This window comes from Solanum pennellii, chromosome 7 (genome assembly GCF_001406875.1).
Source record: "Solanum pennellii chromosome 7, SPENNV200".
Classification (NCBI taxonomy): Eukaryota; Viridiplantae; Streptophyta; class Magnoliopsida; order Solanales; family Solanaceae; genus Solanum; species Solanum pennellii.
Window position 1 is genome coordinate 78,624,490 of NC_028643.1, and position 19,986 is coordinate 78,644,475.

General features: G+C 32.8%; 4 protein-coding genes across 6 annotated transcripts; 3 read left to right on the top strand and 1 right to left on the bottom strand.

Annotated features, from left to right (window-relative positions):
• Window positions 1–632: 632 nt before the first annotated feature.
• LOC107026311 lies at window positions 633–3,872 on the top strand. Its single transcript, XM_015227221.2, has 2 exons — window positions 633–2,757; window positions 3,490–3,872. The coding sequence occupies exons 1-2, from the start codon at window positions 913–915 to the stop codon at window positions 3,577–3,579; spliced, it is 1,935 nt and encodes a 644-aa protein (XP_015082707.1). The 5' UTR covers window positions 633–912; the 3' UTR covers window positions 3,580–3,872.
• Window positions 3,873–4,240: 368 nt separating this feature from the next.
• Window positions 4,241–7,357, bottom strand: LOC107024195 (protein CWC15 homolog). 2 transcript variants are annotated; one of them, XM_015225114.2, is made up of 8 exons: window positions 7,203–7,357; window positions 6,886–7,029; window positions 5,677–5,780; window positions 5,526–5,567; window positions 5,355–5,439; window positions 4,989–5,088; window positions 4,633–4,733; window positions 4,241–4,538 (listed from the first exon to the last, which is right to left on the bottom strand). In XM_015225114.2, the coding sequence occupies exons 2-8, from the start codon at window positions 7,014–7,016 to the stop codon at window positions 4,415–4,417; spliced, it is 687 nt and encodes a 228-aa protein (XP_015080600.1). In that variant the 5' UTR covers window positions 7,017–7,029; window positions 7,203–7,357; the 3' UTR covers window positions 4,241–4,414. The 2 variants fall into 2 exon arrangements, with proteins under 2 accessions (XP_015080600.1, XP_027774141.1); XM_027918340.1 differs by having other exon boundaries at window positions 5,526–5,582.
• Window positions 7,358–8,975: 1,618 nt separating this feature from the next.
• On the top strand, window positions 8,976–11,410 carry LOC107024545 (E3 ubiquitin-protein ligase At1g63170-like). The gene is made up of 3 exons (XM_015225535.2): window positions 8,976–10,342; window positions 10,416–10,767; window positions 10,919–11,410. The coding sequence occupies exons 1-3, from the start codon at window positions 9,867–9,869 to the stop codon at window positions 11,063–11,065; spliced, it is 975 nt and encodes a 324-aa protein (XP_015081021.1). The 5' UTR covers window positions 8,976–9,866; the 3' UTR covers window positions 11,066–11,410.
• Window positions 11,411–13,002: 1,592 nt separating this feature from the next.
• On the top strand, window positions 13,003–19,488 carry LOC107024005 (calcineurin B-like protein 3). 2 transcript variants are annotated; one of them, XM_015224877.2, is made up of 11 exons: window positions 13,019–13,153; window positions 13,437–13,512; window positions 14,027–14,108; window positions 14,210–14,343; window positions 14,996–15,078; window positions 15,247–15,306; window positions 17,743–17,851; window positions 17,938–17,990; window positions 18,660–18,740; window positions 18,989–19,101; window positions 19,186–19,488. In XM_015224877.2, exons 4-11 carry the CDS (start codon window positions 14,241–14,243, stop codon window positions 19,241–19,243), a joined length of 660 nt encoding a protein of 219 aa, XP_015080363.1. In that variant the 5' UTR covers window positions 13,019–13,153; window positions 13,437–13,512; window positions 14,027–14,108; window positions 14,210–14,240; the 3' UTR covers window positions 19,244–19,488. The 2 variants fall into 2 exon arrangements, with proteins under 2 accessions (XP_015080362.1, XP_015080363.1); XM_015224876.2 differs by lacking the exon at window positions 13,437–13,512 and having other exon boundaries at window positions 13,003–13,153.
• Window positions 19,489–19,986: the final 498 nt, after the last annotated feature.

Consider the following 19,986-nt stretch of genomic DNA (forward strand, 5'->3'; position numbering starts at 1 on the left):
TTTTAAATACGAAACGAACCAAAAAGTAAAATAAAGGGTGAATCACGTTGGTCGTAATGGTGCTAATGTCTACATATGCCGTATTCGTCGGTGGGTCCCTTAAACCCCACATCCCACGTTCAAATTGTTTGACTTATTGCTTAATCACATTTTTACCCTCTAATTATCTGTGAGTTTGGAAAAGCGTAAAATATACGCAAGTCTTTTCATTATCTTTATGAAGTAAAGATAAAAATAGACCCTTGTTCAACCGCTCGAGCTAATCAAAACAATCATTAAAAGAATAACGATACAGAAGAGCAACATGACAACTAATAGTAAAGTAGTTCAGAATACATACGTAAAAAATCATAACAACAACAACAAGATATAGTCACTTAAACACAATAAATTATAAATGATATCGTATACGAAAAGTCAAAGACTATGCATGTCAAGTTAAAACCAAACATACAAATCGAAAACGAGGAGAGTATTAAACAAATTCAAAAGACAAAAATAACCTTATATGAAGAATTGAACAAAGGGCAAAACTGTCATTGTAAAGGAAACAGTAATGTACCATGTGGCTAAAAAAAAAACTAAGTGGTCCTCAAATCATTGAAGTTGTGGATACTAATAAAGACATCATTCATATTGAGTCTATGAATCAGTAATAGTAAGTCCTCCAAAAAAATTCCCATTGGGGGATTCACAAATCTGACAAATTCTTCCTCTGTCAGCTTAGTCCAAAAATACCCTCAACCCTGCAAATTCCTTTTAAAAAATCTTACTGTAAAACTTAAAGTCACCATTAATGGTGAATCAAGAAAGTCAATCTTAAGAATTTTCCCATTTTGGAAGAAGCATAGTCATAAAGATCGAGTCTTTTTGAGTTTTCTGAGGAAAAAAAGCCATCTTTATCAGAAATTAATGGAGCTGGTGCCTTATTCAGACCCAAAATCTGAATCAAGTGTTGTTAATCCACCTTGGGAAGATATGTTTAGATCAGCTTCAATGAGGAAACCAGAAGAACCAAAACCCCAGAACCAGGTCCCTTCAGAGGCTCAGCCAAGAAAAGAAAATGAACCAAATCAAGATTCAGTGTCTGCTGACCCTCAGGTGAGACTAGCCCTTTATATAGCTATGGCTCATGCTGGACTTGTATTTACATTTTTCATTATTTATGGTGTTGGTAAATTGCTTGAAGAGTATTTGAGAGCTATGTTATGGGCTGTGCTTTGTTCAATTCCATTAAGGGGAATTCAACAAACCCTTGTTGCATTTTGGTCTGAACCTTTGAAGTTAGGTCTTACTGAGACTATTTTAGCTGTCCCTGTAGCTGTTTTCAGTGTTTTTCTAGGGACCCTTGTTGATATTAAAGAGAAGATTTTTAGGGTTGTTCTTAGGAGGCCTAAAGGTAACACGACGAGGCGTCATACGAGTGGATTTTTCGTGTTGTTGAGGTGGCTTATGTCTTTTGGGGTGTTTGTGATTGCTTATGAGCAGATTGGTGGGATGGGATCAGTTGCACTTCTTGCATTGGGATTTATGTTTTCTGCTAATAGTGTGGATTCAACTATGAATGCAGTAACATCTTTAAGAAGTCATAGCTTTCGTAGGTTTGCTATTTCTGCTTTCTTTACTAGAGGGATATTGAAGAAGTTGAAGACGATTGTGGCGATTGGGTTGATTGTTGGATTGAGTGTGGGTTCGTTGGCAGGTATGATTTTCTTCTCATATAAGATTGGTATGGAGGGGAAGGATGCTGTTATTGCGTTGAAATCCCATGTAGAGGAGAGTAATTATGCTGAGAAAATTGGCGTTAAGCAATGGATGGATGAAAATGATGTCCCCGGGATGGTGGATAAATACACCTCTCAAGTGTATGAGACCGTATTTACCCAGATAGATGGCTATGCTATGCAATATAATATGACGGAGTTTGTCTCTGGGATAAAACATTTTGTAATAGTTCCTGCAAATAACACATTTAATCAATCTACGGCTTTGGCATCCCCCTCTCCTTATGCAGAGAAACTCTTAAGCCTGAAAAGGAGGGTTAAAGATCGTGAATGGGCACAAATATATGCAGAAGTGGATGTGATGTTCAGGGAACTTCTGATCACTAGAGAGGACTTGGTTGAGAAAGCCAAAGGGTTCGCTCTCCAAGGAGTAAATGTAATGCAACGGATACTGGTTAGTAGCACATCTGTCTTAGGTGGAAGCATGAAGGTCATGTTCTTGATTGGGAATTCCATCGTTTCGGGTGCTGCTGGTCTTTTTAATTTTGTATCTCAGCTAATGGTATTCATTTGGGTACTTTATTATCTCATCACATCGGATTCTGGTGGAGTAACAGAACAAGTCATGTCTATGCTCCCTATGTCACATTCCGCAAGGAGGCGAAGTGTTGAGGTTCTTGACAAAGCTATTTCTGGGGTTCTTCTAGCAACTGCTGAGATTGCACTCTTTCAGGGGTGTCTAACTTGGCTCTTGTTCAGATTATTCTCCATACATTTTTTGTACATGTCAACAATCCTCGCATTTCTTAGTCCTTTGTTTCCTATTTTCCCATCACTGTTTTCAACTATCCCAGCTGCTTTACAGTTGGTGCTTGAAGGTCAATATGTATTGGCCATCAGCTTATCAATTATACATCTCGTACTTATGGACTATGGTACATCCGAAATTATGGAGGATATACCTGGCTATAACGCGTATCTCACTGGTCTCAGCATTATTGGAGGAATGACATTGTTCCCTTCAGCATTTGAGGTAATCAAAAACACCACTCTCTCTTGAATTTCCATTATAACGTTTGTGCATTACTTAGTTACCTGTCAGGTTACTTCTCTTGTTGAGTATGAGGAAGGAAGTGAACTTGGAGAATTGGCAATGGCTATACGTCAGCTATTAAGATATCCCCAATATTAGACAGAAAAATGTGAACTTTTAAAGTCCTTCATTTACCTATCAAAAAGAGAAATATGATTGTCACACAAAACAACATGACAGGAAAGACGATAATCCTATTGGGGAGAGAAGCTATGAGTGCATTCCCTTTCAACCTTATTCTTAACTCCAGTTATTGTCTAGATCATGATGGTCTTGGAACTATGATGTATTACTTTTTTGTGAGTTCCACACCCCAACTATCAATTGCTTCCTTTCCCTACCTAAACTATCATCATTATATATTAAAACACGACTGATTAGGCCAACTATCAGTAATTCCCTTTGTCTCCTTTTGCGCATGTATAAAGATGTCTCCTTGCTTTATATGTCACTTCATGACAGTGGGACCTGAAAACACACCAAGGTGTGTTTTAATACGTAGATGCTCATAGTTCTTGTAGGAATTGGGAACAAATGGTAGTTAGGGTGTGGTCTCTGAAAAACAAGCATAGTTCATGTGTGTGTTTTTGACCATTATATCTTTCACTTGAGATGATTTCATTACCATAAAGGTTGCATCTTTGATATTAATTGTGTATTTATGTTGCACAGGGAGCAATAATGGGACCACTGATAACTACTGTTGTGATCGCGATTAAAGATTTGTATGTTGAATTTGTATTGGAAGAACAGAAGGAATAAGTAGAACAAATCTGTGTTTGCAATGCCTGAACCTTTGAAGACATTGAGAAGAACCCCCTATTACTTTCTTTGATGGAAAAGCATTGCAAGATAAAGTGAATTCTTTTTTCTCCCAGTCAACTATTCTTTGTTTTCTACCTGTGTTTGAGGATTTTTTTTTTCTCTCAGAAAAAGCTGTTTATAGTGTGCAGAAGTTTGGTAAATTATTAAAATTGGAGTATACAATTGTGCATTGTATCTTCTTTGTAAAACCTTTGATCTTTTGAAGAGAAATAGAATTGTTTTAACATGTCCTTTTCCTTCTCTCAGGGTGCAGCCATTACCTACATGAATGTGAAATGCTTTGTGCAGCACTAAACTATCTTTTTTTCTCTTAAAATGTTATGACCAACAATACTGTTCATAAGAATCAACAAACCAAATAGGATTTGAAAATGTGAAATAAAGTTTTTTCAGTTTTTGACATATTTCCTTGTGTGATGCGGCGTTTTCTCATTGGTCGATCATGCTATATCAGAGCCAGTGGCATTCAACCATTAAACTTTATACTAAGTTTGAATATAACTGTTCAGTAGGTACAACTCTCACCTGTATTGTATTTGGCCTTCCTTTCTTTTTTGGCTTTTCTGCTAATCAGTTCAAAAAGTAAGAGATGAGAACATAATAAAGAACAGAAATGTATTTCCATATATAGTTTAGGAATGACAATATTACAGTAATGCTTGAATGATATAACAGGGTGTTGCAGAGAAATTTGAGAAACAACTACAACAAAAACAATTCACAAGGTACTGATGTTTGTTGATTGCTTTATTTTCACATAAAAATCCTATTATCATTTCATATATTTGTGGAGAAACTTCCTGTGAAAGTCATTCCGGATGGTGTCATTAATAAAGCGCTTGGCTACCTTCAGTTCTCCGCGAGCCTGATTCTTGAAGACCACATCATCATCCCACCTAAAGAGAAAATGGATCAAAGACAAATGTGGTAAGTTTTACATAGAAGTAAAGCTAAAAAATCTTAAAAGATGCCATGTCTTAAGGGATTAACCTTCTCTTAACACTGAAAGACGTTGGCTGGTTTATAAGAGGGTTTCCTTTCAACAATTCTGCTTCCTTTGCTTTAAGCTCCTCCTCTTGCTCTTGTCGTTCCTGCCAAAATCACACAACTTTGAGTTCATAGCAGTGTTGATTGTTGGTATTCACATCATCAGATGAATACGATGATTGGTACTCCCTTCTGTCTACAGCTCTGAATGGAAATTTTACACAGTTCTAGAAGCTATTCGCATGGAGAAGGAATACCACCAATATAAACCTCAGGAAATGCAGTTTAAGAAACAGGAAATTTGAAAGACCCACTTAACAAATTGGTAAAGAAACTATCGAGCATTTAGTAATACATACTTTTCGAAGTTTCTCCTCTGCTTTCTCCTTTTTTATCTGTTCAAGCTCTGCCAATAGAGCCTCTGTATCATCTTCATCATCATCATCGTCGTCATCCTCACTAAAATCAGCGTAAACAACTTATAAGGTTTTGAAGTAACAAAATACAACATTCTTAATGCAAAGCTGCAGTAAGGGTGGAAACATATCAACGATAAACTGGAAATATTAAGGACAAGCATTCTACAACAAATTTTGATCGTACAACAAAAAACAAATGTTCAACATCCCTTATTTATCAATGAAAAACTATCAAGTATTCCAACGTTTGCACAAATAGGAGCTTACTAAAAGCATCATTGTACAAATGGGGAACAAAGTACAAACCTCTCATCGTCACTTTTGGTGTCTGCATCATCATCAGCATCAGCGCTGCGTGGAACAATGCGGTCTTCAATCTCTCTTTTAGAACCTGCAGCAGAATATCATATAATAATGGAAACATGATGAATATCTTGTTAAAATTCTAGACTAGTCTAATGAACAAACAACACTCACCATCTAAAAGCAGTTGACCACTCTTTCTACGATCTCTGTCCTCTGCAACAACATATACTATAAGTTTATGAATTGAAAAAAATCAGATAGGAATTGATATGAGTCCACACATGTGTGCAGGAGGGAGAGAGTCTATCCATATATCACATACCGTAACCGTTGTCTTTTGAAGAAAAATGTCTTCGCTCACGGTCCTCCAACTCTTCCCGGAGATTTCTCCTATGTAACTCATCCTGAGTATCCTGTCCCTCCTTTCTGAATCATACACAACAATGGAAATAGAGATTTGAAATCATGATAAGAATTTAGAAGAGCACCAATTTAAGCAACTCAGGCAGAACCATTAATGGAAATAGAGAAACGCCTTGTATGTAATATGCATGATAATAATATCGAGTTCAATTCAGATTCACGACAATTAGGAGGACAGCCAACTTATGTTACCTAAATGACAAACCCATTGAGTTCAACAATGAACTGCCTAAATTTCTATATGCCAGGATTCAGGAATACAAGTAATGCAAGTTCATCAATCAGTTTGACAAATTACAGCATACATCATCTACCCTATTTCTCACACAAATATATCAATTCATCCCTCAAATCAACTTGGGTCAGAACTGTTTCTACTCGTAAGTGACACGAACTAAACTCACTTAGAATCTACAATAACCTACATTCATACCATATACTGCAATAACTAGATAAATGGACATAAGATATGTTGTAATACACCATTTTCTAATTATAGCATTCGTGATACACACAGTTCCTTGCCATGCTATCGTTTTGATAAATTGATCCTTGACATACTATTGACACATTTATTTACGACAACTCAAATTAAGAACAATCTAAACATTTTACCCATACCAAGTAGAAAATAAAACTGCATACCTTTAATCATATCATAAATGTACAACGCCTTTCTCTTAAGAAGATTGACTTAACAGAACTTCCCAGATAATTCTATGGGGAAACCATGTCTGTTGGACTACAACTACAGGAGGAGACAATAAATATAACAAGTAAAACTACTGACCATATTATCATTATAAGCTTCAATTATATTCAACATAACCTTTCAATAGGTCTTAGTTCCGCTTTAACATAATCCATTTCACTTATATCTACCTTTCTTAAAAAAAATGAGCATAAGCCACTTCACTTCACCTGAATGCAAAATAAAATCATACATCTACAGACTCAATAACCGAAAAGGGATGCAGGTTGGAACCAGGTAAGTTGAGCCACAAAAATCCCAGTTTTAGACTCAGTACACTCCATGTTAAGTCAAAAACCACACAAACAGATTGAAATGGAAGTAGTAATAAAAAAAACAATATTTCAAATTACTTGCCTAGGCTTTAAAGTAGTGTGAGCTGCAATATCTCTAGAAGAATACTTCTGAGATGGACCAAAAATTCTAGTTCCACCTTGTTCATTCCCTCCTTTAGCTGGTGCCCATGTAGGTCTAGCTGCAGTTGTCATACTTCAAAATTCTCTGTGATAAAAAGTAACTTCTTTACTCAGAAATCCAAATTTTCTTTTCATGAATGTAAACATCAACAAACAAACAAACATCAAATTAGGTTAAAATAATCTCTAAGAACCCTAGAAAACAACAATTCATTTCTAACCCTACTATCAAAATTCGATAACCGGATTTTCAATTACCTTAAGGAGTGATTGAAATCGCCGGCGGAATCGAAGAGATGATGGAGCTGGGAGATTCGGATTTTGGTTTGACCCAATTCACACCGGATTGTTTGGGGACGATGCACCGCGGGATAAATAATAAGTGCCGTCAAATATTTCACTATTTATATTTTATAACACGTATTTATATATATATGAAGCGGCATAAAAATTTGATTTGAATTTATCGAGAATATGCTTATTAGTATAAATCGACTAAATTTGATAAGAGAGATGAATTTTAAATTGTTAATTCACTATACGTTCACTAATAGTGGTCGACCAAGATCAAAGTATCCCAAACTAACAATTTAAACGTTTCTAATGAATGAATAGAAAAAGAAAAAAAATCGATAATAAGTATATATTTTTTATATCCTAATAAGTCATTGTGTTTGGAATGACTTTTATTTTTTTAAAATCATAAATACATTTGAGAGCAAATAGTATACTTTTATGATCATGTATTTGTATGGCTCAATAGTTGGATAAGTGAAGTATTTGATAATAATAATACTACGTTAAATTAGAAAAATATCTAAAAATAAACCCATAATTCAAGATTTTTATGATTTTCTTTGTTCTTAGTCACAATTATTAGTTGGAGAAGTTATGTAACAATGACAATTCATCCCCATTGATGTCAATGACACAAGTGGCTTTAGTTATTTCTTACGGATTCAATCATACTTAATATTTTAGTTTCAAGTTTTATATATATATTAAGTTTTTTAATAAATAAATAGTTATTGAATCAACTTCTGTTACTTCTTTTTTCTTGTTGCCTATATTAATGATGTTTGAAATTGTAAATTTAACCACTAATATTCTAATAATGAGAATAAAATTATTTTTTCAAAAAAACAAAAGAAATAAGGGCATATGTAGAATTTATTTTGAATGTATTTTGGACTAGTGAGAAGCAATAAATATAAGTAGGCTATATATAAGATGTAAGTTCTAATTTACGCTTTTAAAATTTTTAAAATCCTAAATATATAAATGAGAAAAAAAGAACACTAAGAGTAGATATCAAATTAGAATTTGAATTTTATTGACATAAAACTTCAAAATAATGATATCAAATGTCGTATTGCAAATTTTGATCTTTATATATAATTAGTAAATTCCAACATAAATACAAAAATTTAACCTAAAATTATTAACAAAAACTCTTAATCATAAGTATAGTATTATTTGTATTTTGTACAAAATCAAAGGCACCAGCCCTGACAGTGGCTGACCACTGATATTAAACCACAAAGAGATTTACGTGGATAGAATTATCGAGCTCATCTGTATTTTTAACGTAAAATATAGTATATTAATGATAATAAGTGTAATATTTTTAAAATTTATAATTAATATTTTCATGAATATTAGTTAAAGAGAGCGTATATCAGTTATTTACGTGAACTACTTTTATAACGAATCAATTTTTTCAAATTAAAATTCTGACTTCGCCAAACACGATGACTAAAGTTGCTTGTACTGCTGGTTTTTGATTAGGTGGCCAACTGCTATCCTCAGCAACCGATTAACTACTGTACCCGCCACTTTTCAAAAAAATTAAATATTTATTTATACAAATATAAATTAAAATAATACATTATGTTAACATTTGTATAGAAAAAAATTGGATTGACTCAAAGTTAACATCAAAATTAATAAGAGTAATGTATTTTTCAAGAACCCTACATTTGCTTTCATCTCTCATACTTTGCTTCTTCTCAAATAAACAAAAAAAAAAAAGCCAAAATCTTCTGAATAAGTTAGGCCAACAGTTATTATACTTCTTTTAAAAATTCACTTTAAATCAAAGCAAATTAAAAAGTATCTGTTTGATTCTTGGTCACCATCTTGAAACCAATCTTTACCTTCCTTATGTCATGTTTGTTCAACTCCATTAACCTATTTTTTCTCTTCTGGTTTTTTTCCCCCCTTTTTATTCTCACTTTCATTTCTCTTGTTTTGTATTCTGAATTCTTGTTTAAATTTTTAAAGGTGGGAACTTTTTTGTTGTATGACTCTGTATCGACTGAATCACTCTTTTTTGGTGTTAGTAGTTGTGAGTCATATGAGCTAGTTAGATGCATACGTGGAGCAAAGGGCTCGTAGCACCCCCTTTGATTGATCAACTCTTTTGGTGTTAGTGGTGGTGAACCATACGAGCTAGTTAGATACGTGGGGCAGAGTGCTCGTAGTAACCCCTTTGATTGATCCAACCTTTTCTTGGCTTTGCTAGTGAGTCATTCCCCTGTTTTACCTTTTTTTTCTTGAAATTTTGCAGTTATTAGCAAAACCATTTTGAAAGATTGAAATTTGAGTTTATGAAATAGGTTGAATTGTTTGCTAGTGCACCTTTGTATCGACTTAATCACTCTTTTGGTGAATCGTGAGCTGGTTAGATACGTGTAGTAGGGCAGAGGAGCTTATCTGTATCGACTAAATCACTTTTATAGTGAACCATACGAAGTTATTAGATACGTGGAGCAGAGGGATCAGTATAGTAAATGATCACCAAAGGGGGCAGGCTAGCACGCCTTATTCGTTACTTATATGTGTGAGGATATGTTACTACAAAGTTGAAAGTTCTTAGAAATTTCTCAGTGTTGACAAAAATCTGTGTCATCATATCGAATCATGAGTAACCGTTACTTTATTACAACAGACTCATTGTGTAATTCTAGGATTATTGGTCCAGAAAGAATGAATCTTGATGTAAGAAGAACACCCCCTTCTTCTTCTTCTTCATCTTCGTCTTCATTCTTGATAAGAATGGCAATTCGAATATCAAGATCAAGATGTTTTAGTTTCTTGAGAAGAGTGTTTCATTATCAAAATGGTTCAAGATCAGAACTTGGCTCAAATCCTTTCAATTCTGTGACTTGGATGATTATGGAGTGTATAGTATTAAGTGTTCAAATAATTGTTACAACATATACATTAGTTGTTACAAAAGATGAAAGACCTGTTTGGCCAATGAGGATTTGGGTATTTGGATATGGTTTTGGTTGTGTTATTAGTTTGATTCTTCTTTATTGGAGATATTGGGCATTATATGTTAGCCAAACAAATGATTCTGATCTGGAGCAACAAATAAGCCACGACGAATCAAGGTAACTTGTATACACTAAAACTGTTATCTTTCGGGTGATCTGATCTGATAGTGTAAAGGTTCGGTTTTTTCAGGGCGTTACCGTCTCGGATGGAGAGATGTAGGACATGGATAGAGTTCTTCTTTGCTATATGGTTTGTGATGGGGAATGTTTGGGTATTTGATTCAAGATTTGGATCATTTCATAATGCCCCTAAACTTCATGATGTTTGCATATCATTATTAGTTTGGAATGCTATCACATACTCTTTTCCCTTCATATTATTTGTGTTGTTGTGTTGTTGTGTGCCAATTTTGAGCAACTTTCTTGGCTACAATATGAATATGGGATCAATAGATAGAGGTGCAACTGATGAACAACTATCCAATTTGCCTAGTTGGAAGTACAAAGAAAATGGAAATATAGAGGAGATTACAATTTGTGATGTAAGTGATCTATTAAATTATGAAATGTTTTCTTTATTTCAATTTATTTATCTTACTTATTGTTTAGTCTGTTTGTTGAGTCTGTCCAGATATAGTAAATAAAATTTAGTGACTATACGTGAAAGTTGACGGTTTGTTTGTGAAATGACAGGAATGTTGTATTTGTTTGGCAAAGTACAAAGAGAAAGAAGAAATTAGAGAGTTACCTTGTTCTCATATATTCCATCTCAATTGTGTTGATCAATGGCTCAAAATTATTTCTTGTTGTCCTCTTTGTAAACAAGAATTAGAAAGGTAATCGATGGACAAAGTTATTAGATACTTATATTGATGGAAGATAGTAAGTATTATCGTTCGAATAATTATTTTTTTAAAAAAAGTTAAGTTTGTATTTGTTACTCCACATCCAATTATTTCCTTTTTTTTTCTTTTTTCATTTAATTTCTTTCAAGTCAAAAGTCAACATAAATTGTATGCAACATATAGCTACTAGAGTGAGCAAAAGTTATAGTTATTGTAAATTATAGTTCACCAGTAACTATATATGTTGCTATTAAAGTAAGCTTTAGGAAGAATTTATGATTTCGCAATTCACATATGTACCAATTTCAATTTCGTAATAACGGGGACATAATTGATAATACTTTTAAAAATAATTATGTGAATTGTATCTGAACTGAAATAAATAATTGTTGTGTGTAACCTTCTTTTCTATCATAGATTGGACTTATATAGCGCTATCCACCCAAAATTTAGAATAAATTTTTTTTACTATTTATTTGGGTTATGAATATATGAAACAAGTGTTTGTCATTAACAATTCTTTCTTAGAGAGTTTATACTATCCATACATAGTGTTTTGAAATAAAAAAGGATTGAACTATTGTTTTGAATTAAAAAAGGATCAAACTACCTATTCATTATTTGGAAGTGAATAATAAAACACCAAAAGTTAATTTTTATTTATATATGCAACAAATGGTTAATATAGATAAACTAGTTTTCTTTTACAAGTTATAAACTTCTGCGTTAATTTCTATATTCGAATAAAAATCTCAAATTATATATTTTATTTTATTTTTGGAGAATTTGTGAGTTTATCTTATAATATGAAATAATAAAATAAATCAGTGTTAAATCACATATTCAATATTAATTTACTTTTATAAATTTATATGATGATTAAAAATTGTATGTCCAAACGTGTAGTGATGATATTAAAAAGTGTGTTACTTGATGAAATGAAATGATTTTGACCATTTTTGCAAAATATAATAAACAAAATAATGTTGGAGAAGTACTTTAATAGTTACTTGGCCCACCTCCTGCTATGGACCATTAAACGAATGGGCTTTTTCCATTAAAATCTTGGGCCCATCTTAATATTTGGTACTTTTTTCTTTCTTTAACTTTTATTTTCTTTGTTTGTACTATTGGGTACATTTGTATTCTTCCTTACTTCCAACACCAATTTCAAATATTTAAATATATATCCGTAAGTCACAAGTATCTCATATAGTATGATTAAAATATCAGAGATATACTTTTATTAAATTAAGGGCTTATTATATTGAAACTATTTTTTATAATTCGTATATCTTTTTTTGATTTACGAGACATACAAACACCTCTCACGCAACTCAACTACATATAGTTATTCAATATGCCACGTAAGTCAAAAGTGTAACAAAATTACAAAAAAAATACAATAAATTGAGTGTAATAGGACCTTACCTTAATTGAGGTGTGTCTACGGGATATATAGTCACTATCATATGAAGGCAAAGTAATGCATATCAACATCGAATACTAAAGGAATTACTGCAGTAAAGCAGTCACGTGAAAAAAATCAGAGTAAACAAGGACTGTAACAATAGTAAATGATTACAACAATCAAAGTAAAGAATACAACAAGTAATAAATGAATCAATAGATTAAATTTTGATGAATTCATTTACGTCAAAAGACTTTTACATACAGTGGAAAAAACAGAGTAAACAAGGACAATTACAATAACTGTCAAAACAATCAAAACAAGGAAAACAACGAAAACAACAAGTAATAAACGAATTGATGTGTTAAGTTTTGATGAATTGATTAATTCTTTTACGTAACAGACTTTCATCGATATCACTAGACGGTAAAACGTTAACATGTATGTATTTGACAGCTGGCAAACATGGGTGGGCCCAATATCAGACATTTGGGGCACCATCAGAGACCCATAAAATATAATTAGTTTCCAACAAGGACACAACTTATTGCAAATTACAAAAAACCAAAAAGAAATAAATAAGGTTAAGGAGAGCTTCCTCCTTCTCCTGCCTCAAAAATTCATCTCTGATTTTGCAATCATCTCAAACTAAATCTCCATTTATTCATAAACGTAAGTTTTTTTTGGTTACCCTTTTTTATTGTGATTCTCATGTTGTTGTTTTCTTGTAATTATTAGATCTGTTTGTTAATCAAATCGAACTGTTTGATTGAATAGTTGAAATTCTTGATCTGATTGAATTTTGATGTGATATACAAGTTTGTTTTTGTCTAATTTGATGTGGAATTTGTATAATTTTGTTGTTTATATAAGTAAAGTTTCGAAATTTAAGCTAAATTTGAGTTTAGATATGAAGATTCAATTTTTAAAGAATTCTATTCCGATTGCCCTGCAGAAAGGAATGTGATTTTGGCGTGAACAGATTAGCCAACTTGTTTTTGCAAGTTCTCACTTATGAATTAATCTTCGAGGTGACTGTTCGTTTCATTTTTATTAATAAAAGAATGATCTTTTGGTGTTGTGTTGTCTTTGAGGTTTAGTGTTGTTGTTGAGTTTGTTTCGAGGTGACTGTTCGTTTCATTTTTAGTAATAAAAGAATGATCTTTTGGTGTAGTGTAATCTTTGAGGTTTAGTATTATTTTTGAGTTTGTACATTGATATTGAACCTGAAATCTATGAATTATAAGTCAATTTGTGGAATGGGGGACTGGGGTTATAGTATAATTAGTTGTAGAAGAAGAAAAAGTTGCAACTTTTTGATTTTTGTTCGAATGATGCAATCGGTGAGGTTGAAGAGATACGTTAAGTTATGGTGATAAATTGGCGGGATTTAAACTGCATGACAAGACGATAATCAATAATGAGATTTACGTTGAAAGATTTGACCATGTTGACTGAATTAAACGGCGTGTTTTAGTGCTTCTTTTATTAGTTTCAGTAGATATTTATGGAACTAAATTGTGTGTTGACATGTTGATATGGCAGATATATAGCTGCATATAGATAGGTTTCAGAAACTTTCAGTATTTTGGATTCATAAATAGACATAACAGAGGATGGTCGAAAGGTTAGTTTTTTTCTTTTCATGTCCGAGAGACATTTCTGTGGTACAAATAATCCAATTAAATTTGTTTTTTGACTTTGTCTTCTGCCATTTTTGTTGAACAGATATGGAGTGTTTTGAATCTGAGACGTTACCATGCTGCAGTGCTTAGGTTCTTACCTTTCGAGGTGTTGCGATCTTGATTTTAAGCAATCGGGGGGCCTCGACGATCCTGAGATACTTGCACGAGAGACAGTTTGTATGCTACTTGGACATTTTGTGATTTTTTCCTAGAAACATAAAATGATTATGGAAAATAACAAAAGCAAAGTCAAATGGTTCTGAGCTTTTTCCTTTTCTTAGTGGTTCTATTTCCATGATTTGTACCATCATTTTAAAGCTTATTACGGTTCCGTGAAAACGGATAGCATATACTCTTTTTGAGACGTTCTTCCAATATCGGGATGTATCAAAATGTTTGATACCATTCCCTTCCAAAGGAAATTCCTCACAGAATTCACGGTCATTAAGTTGTTTAGATTGTAATACATTGATATTCTAAAATTTGAGACTATGTATCTTTAGAAAAACCGTCTCAATACTAATTTGATCTATAATCAGAATTTGCTATGTTGTTATTGTCGTAAAGCATTTGAAACTACTTTAACCCATCCTCACAGAATTTATGGTCATTAAGCTGTTTAGATTGTAATACATTGATATTCTAACATTTGAGACTACGTATCTTTCAAAAACTATCTGAATACTAATTTGATCTATAAGAATTTCTATGTTGTTATTGTCGTAAAGCATTTGAAACTACTATAACCCATAGGTTGTTAGTGTCACGTGGTTTTTGCACTAGTAGAAGTACTATAGCTGAACCTACATAATCTTCTTTCTTGTTGCAGTTAGCGTCAGCGAGATTGAAGCTCTTTATGAGCTCTTTAAGAAGATAAGCAGTGCAGTGATTGATGATGGTTTAATCAACAAGGTTTGTGTCACTTGGTTTTCTAAGAGCAATCTAGTATACCATCAGTGCTCTAGCAATCCATTGTCATTGAAGAAGAACTATCTACATGGTCATTTCCTGGCATGGATGCTTAATATGTATTTATCTTCCGCTGTTCTTTTGGATTTGATTTTGTATCTTATCTTGCAGGAAGAGTTTCAATTGGCACTTTTCAAGACAAATAAAAAGGAAAGCTTGTTTGCTGACCGGGTACGATCTCCTTAAATGCTATTAGATTTTTAAATGTAATCCCAATTTCATCGAATTAAATAAGGGTCCGTTACTCGCCGAAAATTAGATATATTATCTGCATCTTATTATTGCTATACAGCTGAAGCTGTTCTCGTCTAACGGATCAGCTAAGTTGCTTATCCTCTTTAAGTTAGGGAATATGATGGAGGAAGTACACCCATGCTTATTGTACTCCCTTCACATGCAGCGCATAGAATAAATTAGATTTTGATGGCATTCGTCAATGAAGTTTTTGGTCTGGTTGTCAAAGTGCACGCAAAAGTTTCCATTACTGTCGAATATGATGAGATAGGGAAATGTGATTTGGTAGCACCCAACAAGATTAACTTTAAGTATTAATTAAAAGGGAACTGAAATGGTTTTACAAAAGTATTCAATTTTAAAGTATAATAATTGAAGGTGTGCGAAGGAAGCAGGATGGAAACGAGGTTTAAGAATTTTAAATTCTTCATGGGAATGAATATATCTAGGTTATCAATTTCAGTTTTCTTCTTAAAATTCTATTTTTACCTTATATGCTTTAATATTGGATGTCCAATGGTAGTCGTAGTCTGCAAGGTGTCCAAAAAGTATACAATGTATATAGCTCAAATGCTGTTTTAATTAAATATATTCTTTTGATTTGGACACCCTTAATAGACCCGAGAGGCATGGTCTAGCGGTAAAGCCTGCTCGCTTGGAGTTCCGAGTCGTGGGATCGAATCCCACTTTGTACTTTTGATCTGCGCATTACCTATTTTAAACTAAAAAAAGAAAGTTGAGTCTACCTTTATTGATGCAATAAGGGAACATTTTTAACTGTTCTTTTCAAAATCTAAAAGAATTTCTTAAAAAATAACTTTCAGAAATTATGTAAAAATAAATAATTAATTTTTACAATATGTTTTACTAAAAGTATTACTAAAGAAATCTTCAAGTATAAAAATCCAAATTTATAAAAATTTCTTTAACAAAGAGTTCTTTATATATTACAAATTCTCACAATTCTCTTTCATTTTATTCTAGGTTTCTATCTTTCTACTCTTCGACAATTGCTAGTGTATCTCCATCCGTCCCCTTGTGTCTACTGCCATGTGCCATCCTAAGTTCACAAAATCGAAGTAGTGATGATTTCGAAAGTGTATTATATATAGAAAGAATTTTTTATATATTATTATTTATGAGTCTATAATTTTAAAAAATAATGAAAAAAATTGTGATGATATATTGGACAAGATGTTTATAGTAGAATTTTTTGTCAACTTCTTATGTTAGCTTTAATTATAAAATTGTAGCCCTAGTATAATTTTTTAAATGATTTAGCTAAATATTGCGTAGGTGGAGTTAAAATTTTTATGAACTCATTCATTGATTCTTTTTACTGACTTTCTAAAATTTGGACACCCTCGATAAAAATTTTTGGCTGTGCCACTGGTTGTTGTAGTATAGCTCTTCATTTGCAAAAGTTTTGGATAAAGTTACTTGGTACCTATTGTGGTGGTGATGGGATGTAACATGGTACTCAATGGAATAGTTGAGGTTCACACAAGTTTATCTGAACACTATTGATATAAAAAAAAAGTTATAAGCATACTTATAGTTCACTTGAATGTGAGAGGAATTGCTTTGAGTTGAACATGTAAGTAGTACGTTATATGTATTACAAGATCATGCATGAACAACTGTATTAAAGATATTTTTACTCATTTTTCCTACAAACTAGTTCAAGATGAAGCAACTCTGTGATTTTACAATAGAAAATTTAGATGTCACTGTAAAGGCTGCTAAACTTGCTTATCCAATTTTTTGGACAATTGGTGGAGCTAATGCATGAAAATTGGAATTCCATGAATATGAATAAGTATTTGATGGCGTATTTGGATTGACTTGGGGATATTTTATTAAGGCAAGTGGAGTTGGAATTCTTTCATAGTTTAATACAGTTCAAGTTCAAACAGAATGAAAGGTAATCAAGCACTTCAGAATCTACTAGGTCGTAAAGAAGTTGAAGAGGCAGAAGCAGATAATAAGATCTATATAATGATGAGGTTCTGTATGTTTCAATCAATCATGCGGATGAATAGGTTTATATATTAATATGGTCCAATTGTGATTTCATGAACGTCTTTATATTAATATGGTCCGGATGTCATTTAAAATATTCATGAATGTCTTTAGGACGTGTGGATTTTGAATTTTGAGTAAATTTTGTAGGTTATGCTTGTTTATGTGTTGTTATGCATTTATTTTATTTTTATTTTTCTCTCCCTACAAAATGTGCTTAGCTTCTAGTTTATCGCCTAAATTCCCGGAACCTTGTCATTTTAAACATTTCTATTATTGGTCTGGAAGGTTGAGAAGACACACCAGATGGAATCATTTTTATTTCCCCCACACTGACCTATCTAATTGCAGGTGTTTGACTTGTTTGACACAAAACACAACGGAATCTTGGGATTTGAGGAATTTGCTCGTGCACTCTCTGTTTTCCATCCAAATGCACCTATCGATGACAAGATTGAATGTACTGTTCTATGTTTGCATTTAATGAGTCATGACTATTAACTTTAGTTGGTCTTAACTGCTTCTAATGGGTTACTACTATTGCAGTTTCTTTTCAGCTATATGATCTCAAGCAACAAGGTTTTATTGAGAGACAAGAGGTAATTATAAATCTCATTAAGTGAAAGTGATTAAATGTCCCCAATCTTGAAAGTCTTTGTTTAAGTAGTTGAATGGCCCCTTGAGGCAAGGCAAAAGACATTAAACGGTCTGTGTCCAGGTGGCAAAGCTCCACCAAGGGGTTTGCGTTTAGGGCTTTTAGGCTGATGAATGTACCTTTTTACAGGCATCTTTCTAGGTCTTGCATTGGGCGAGTGAAATTTCTGGTCCTTTTTGCTCCATATTTCAGATTAGTATGGAATAATTTGGTTACCTTAAGCCCATTTAATGTATCTCTTTTAATTATATGATAAGCAAATTAAGTGTGACCAAAGTCCAATTTTGGTCAGTAGTTTCCAGTCATCTTTCTGCTCCCGTTCTTCTTTTTTTCACCTGATTTACTATTCCTGTTCTTTTCTAAAATTTCCGACAACTATTCCTTTTATAGTTTACTCATGGAGCGTAGCCTTTACCTGACATTTTAGCCTTATCAAGTACTGGTCGTCATAATATGTAGAATGTTTCATAGTCTCTTGTCCTACTTTATAGTATCCCAGTTTTAGATGCTCTAATCGTGAAACCTCCCTGATGTCTCTTTACGAGCTTTATTAACCAACATTACTTGTGTGTGCTCTTTTTGATAAGATAAAAGACGTGCCTTCTGAGTGCAGGTAAAGCAAATGGTAGTGGCTACTCTTGCGGAGTCTGGTATGAACCTCTCTGATGATGTGATCGAGAGCATTATTGACAAGGTGCTTCATCAACCTAAAAAGTACTTGTTTCTGCATGTTGTATAAGTCATACATAACAATAGTGAATTCACCTCTTGGTCTATGTTGCAAGTTTTATCTTGGACCAAAGGGAAAGTCTACGCTTTCAATTCCCCGAGGGTACCATAATCTTATCGCATTTTTTCTTATTTTTACTGATCTCATTGTCTTATGAAAGTGAACCTTTTGATGATTAACTAATAATAGTATGTTTGTTGTTGTTTTATCAGACTTTTGAAGAAGCTGATACCAAGCATGACGGAAAGATTGATAAGGAGGAATGGAGAAACTTAGTGTTGCGACATCCTTCACTTTTGAAGAACATGACCCTCCAATATCTCAAGTAAGTGTGACACATGAATTATTGAGGTAGTTCATTGTTTTCTCGTTTAGTATTAATTCATATCTTCGTCCTCTAAAAAAACAGGGACATTACTACAACGTTTCCGAGCTTTGTCTTTCATTCAAGAGTTGAGGACACCTAATTTGGGATTTGACAAGAGGAGTTGCTTGCATTACGATTCCATGAACATAGTATAACATTCTGTTTGCTCTTTACATTTTTTCCATGTTATATTCGACATCTACATGGTTTGGTATTCTTTTTTGAATAGTTGTTTTGTGATTTATTTCTATGAATTGATGTCGAGTTTCTATTCACACCACTGCAGTCTGATAACATTTTCTAAGCATAAATTAAAGTTAGGCCTTTATGCCTCTGGTGACTGAACTACTTTAAGTCTTTGTTCTTTTACTTAGTTAGGTTTAATTTAAAAGATACTGCTATAGATATTCTGTCAAACAATACAACAAATTCTATCAAATGTTTAAAATATCAAACGACATGGCAACAAAATTTTACATTCTTTCCTTTTTGGTGAAAAATTATAGTGCTTCTTTAAGAACACAGTAGCATATTTTAAATTATAAAAATTGAAAGCTAATTGAACCGTAAGATAAATCAATCAAAGCCTAATTTTGATTATATACATATTTATCATCAAGATAGTAACCCGACTTCATAACATAATCAATGATTGAAGAAAAATTCATACAAAAAAACCAACAATTTAAAAATATAATTTCATTCCCATACAATTAGCAATCAGATTTCATACAAAAAAAAATCAACAAATTAAAAATGTAATATCATACACATACAATTAATAATCAGACTTCATACAAAAAAGTTCATTAACTAATAGTAGTCACTGTATCCCTTTTCCAT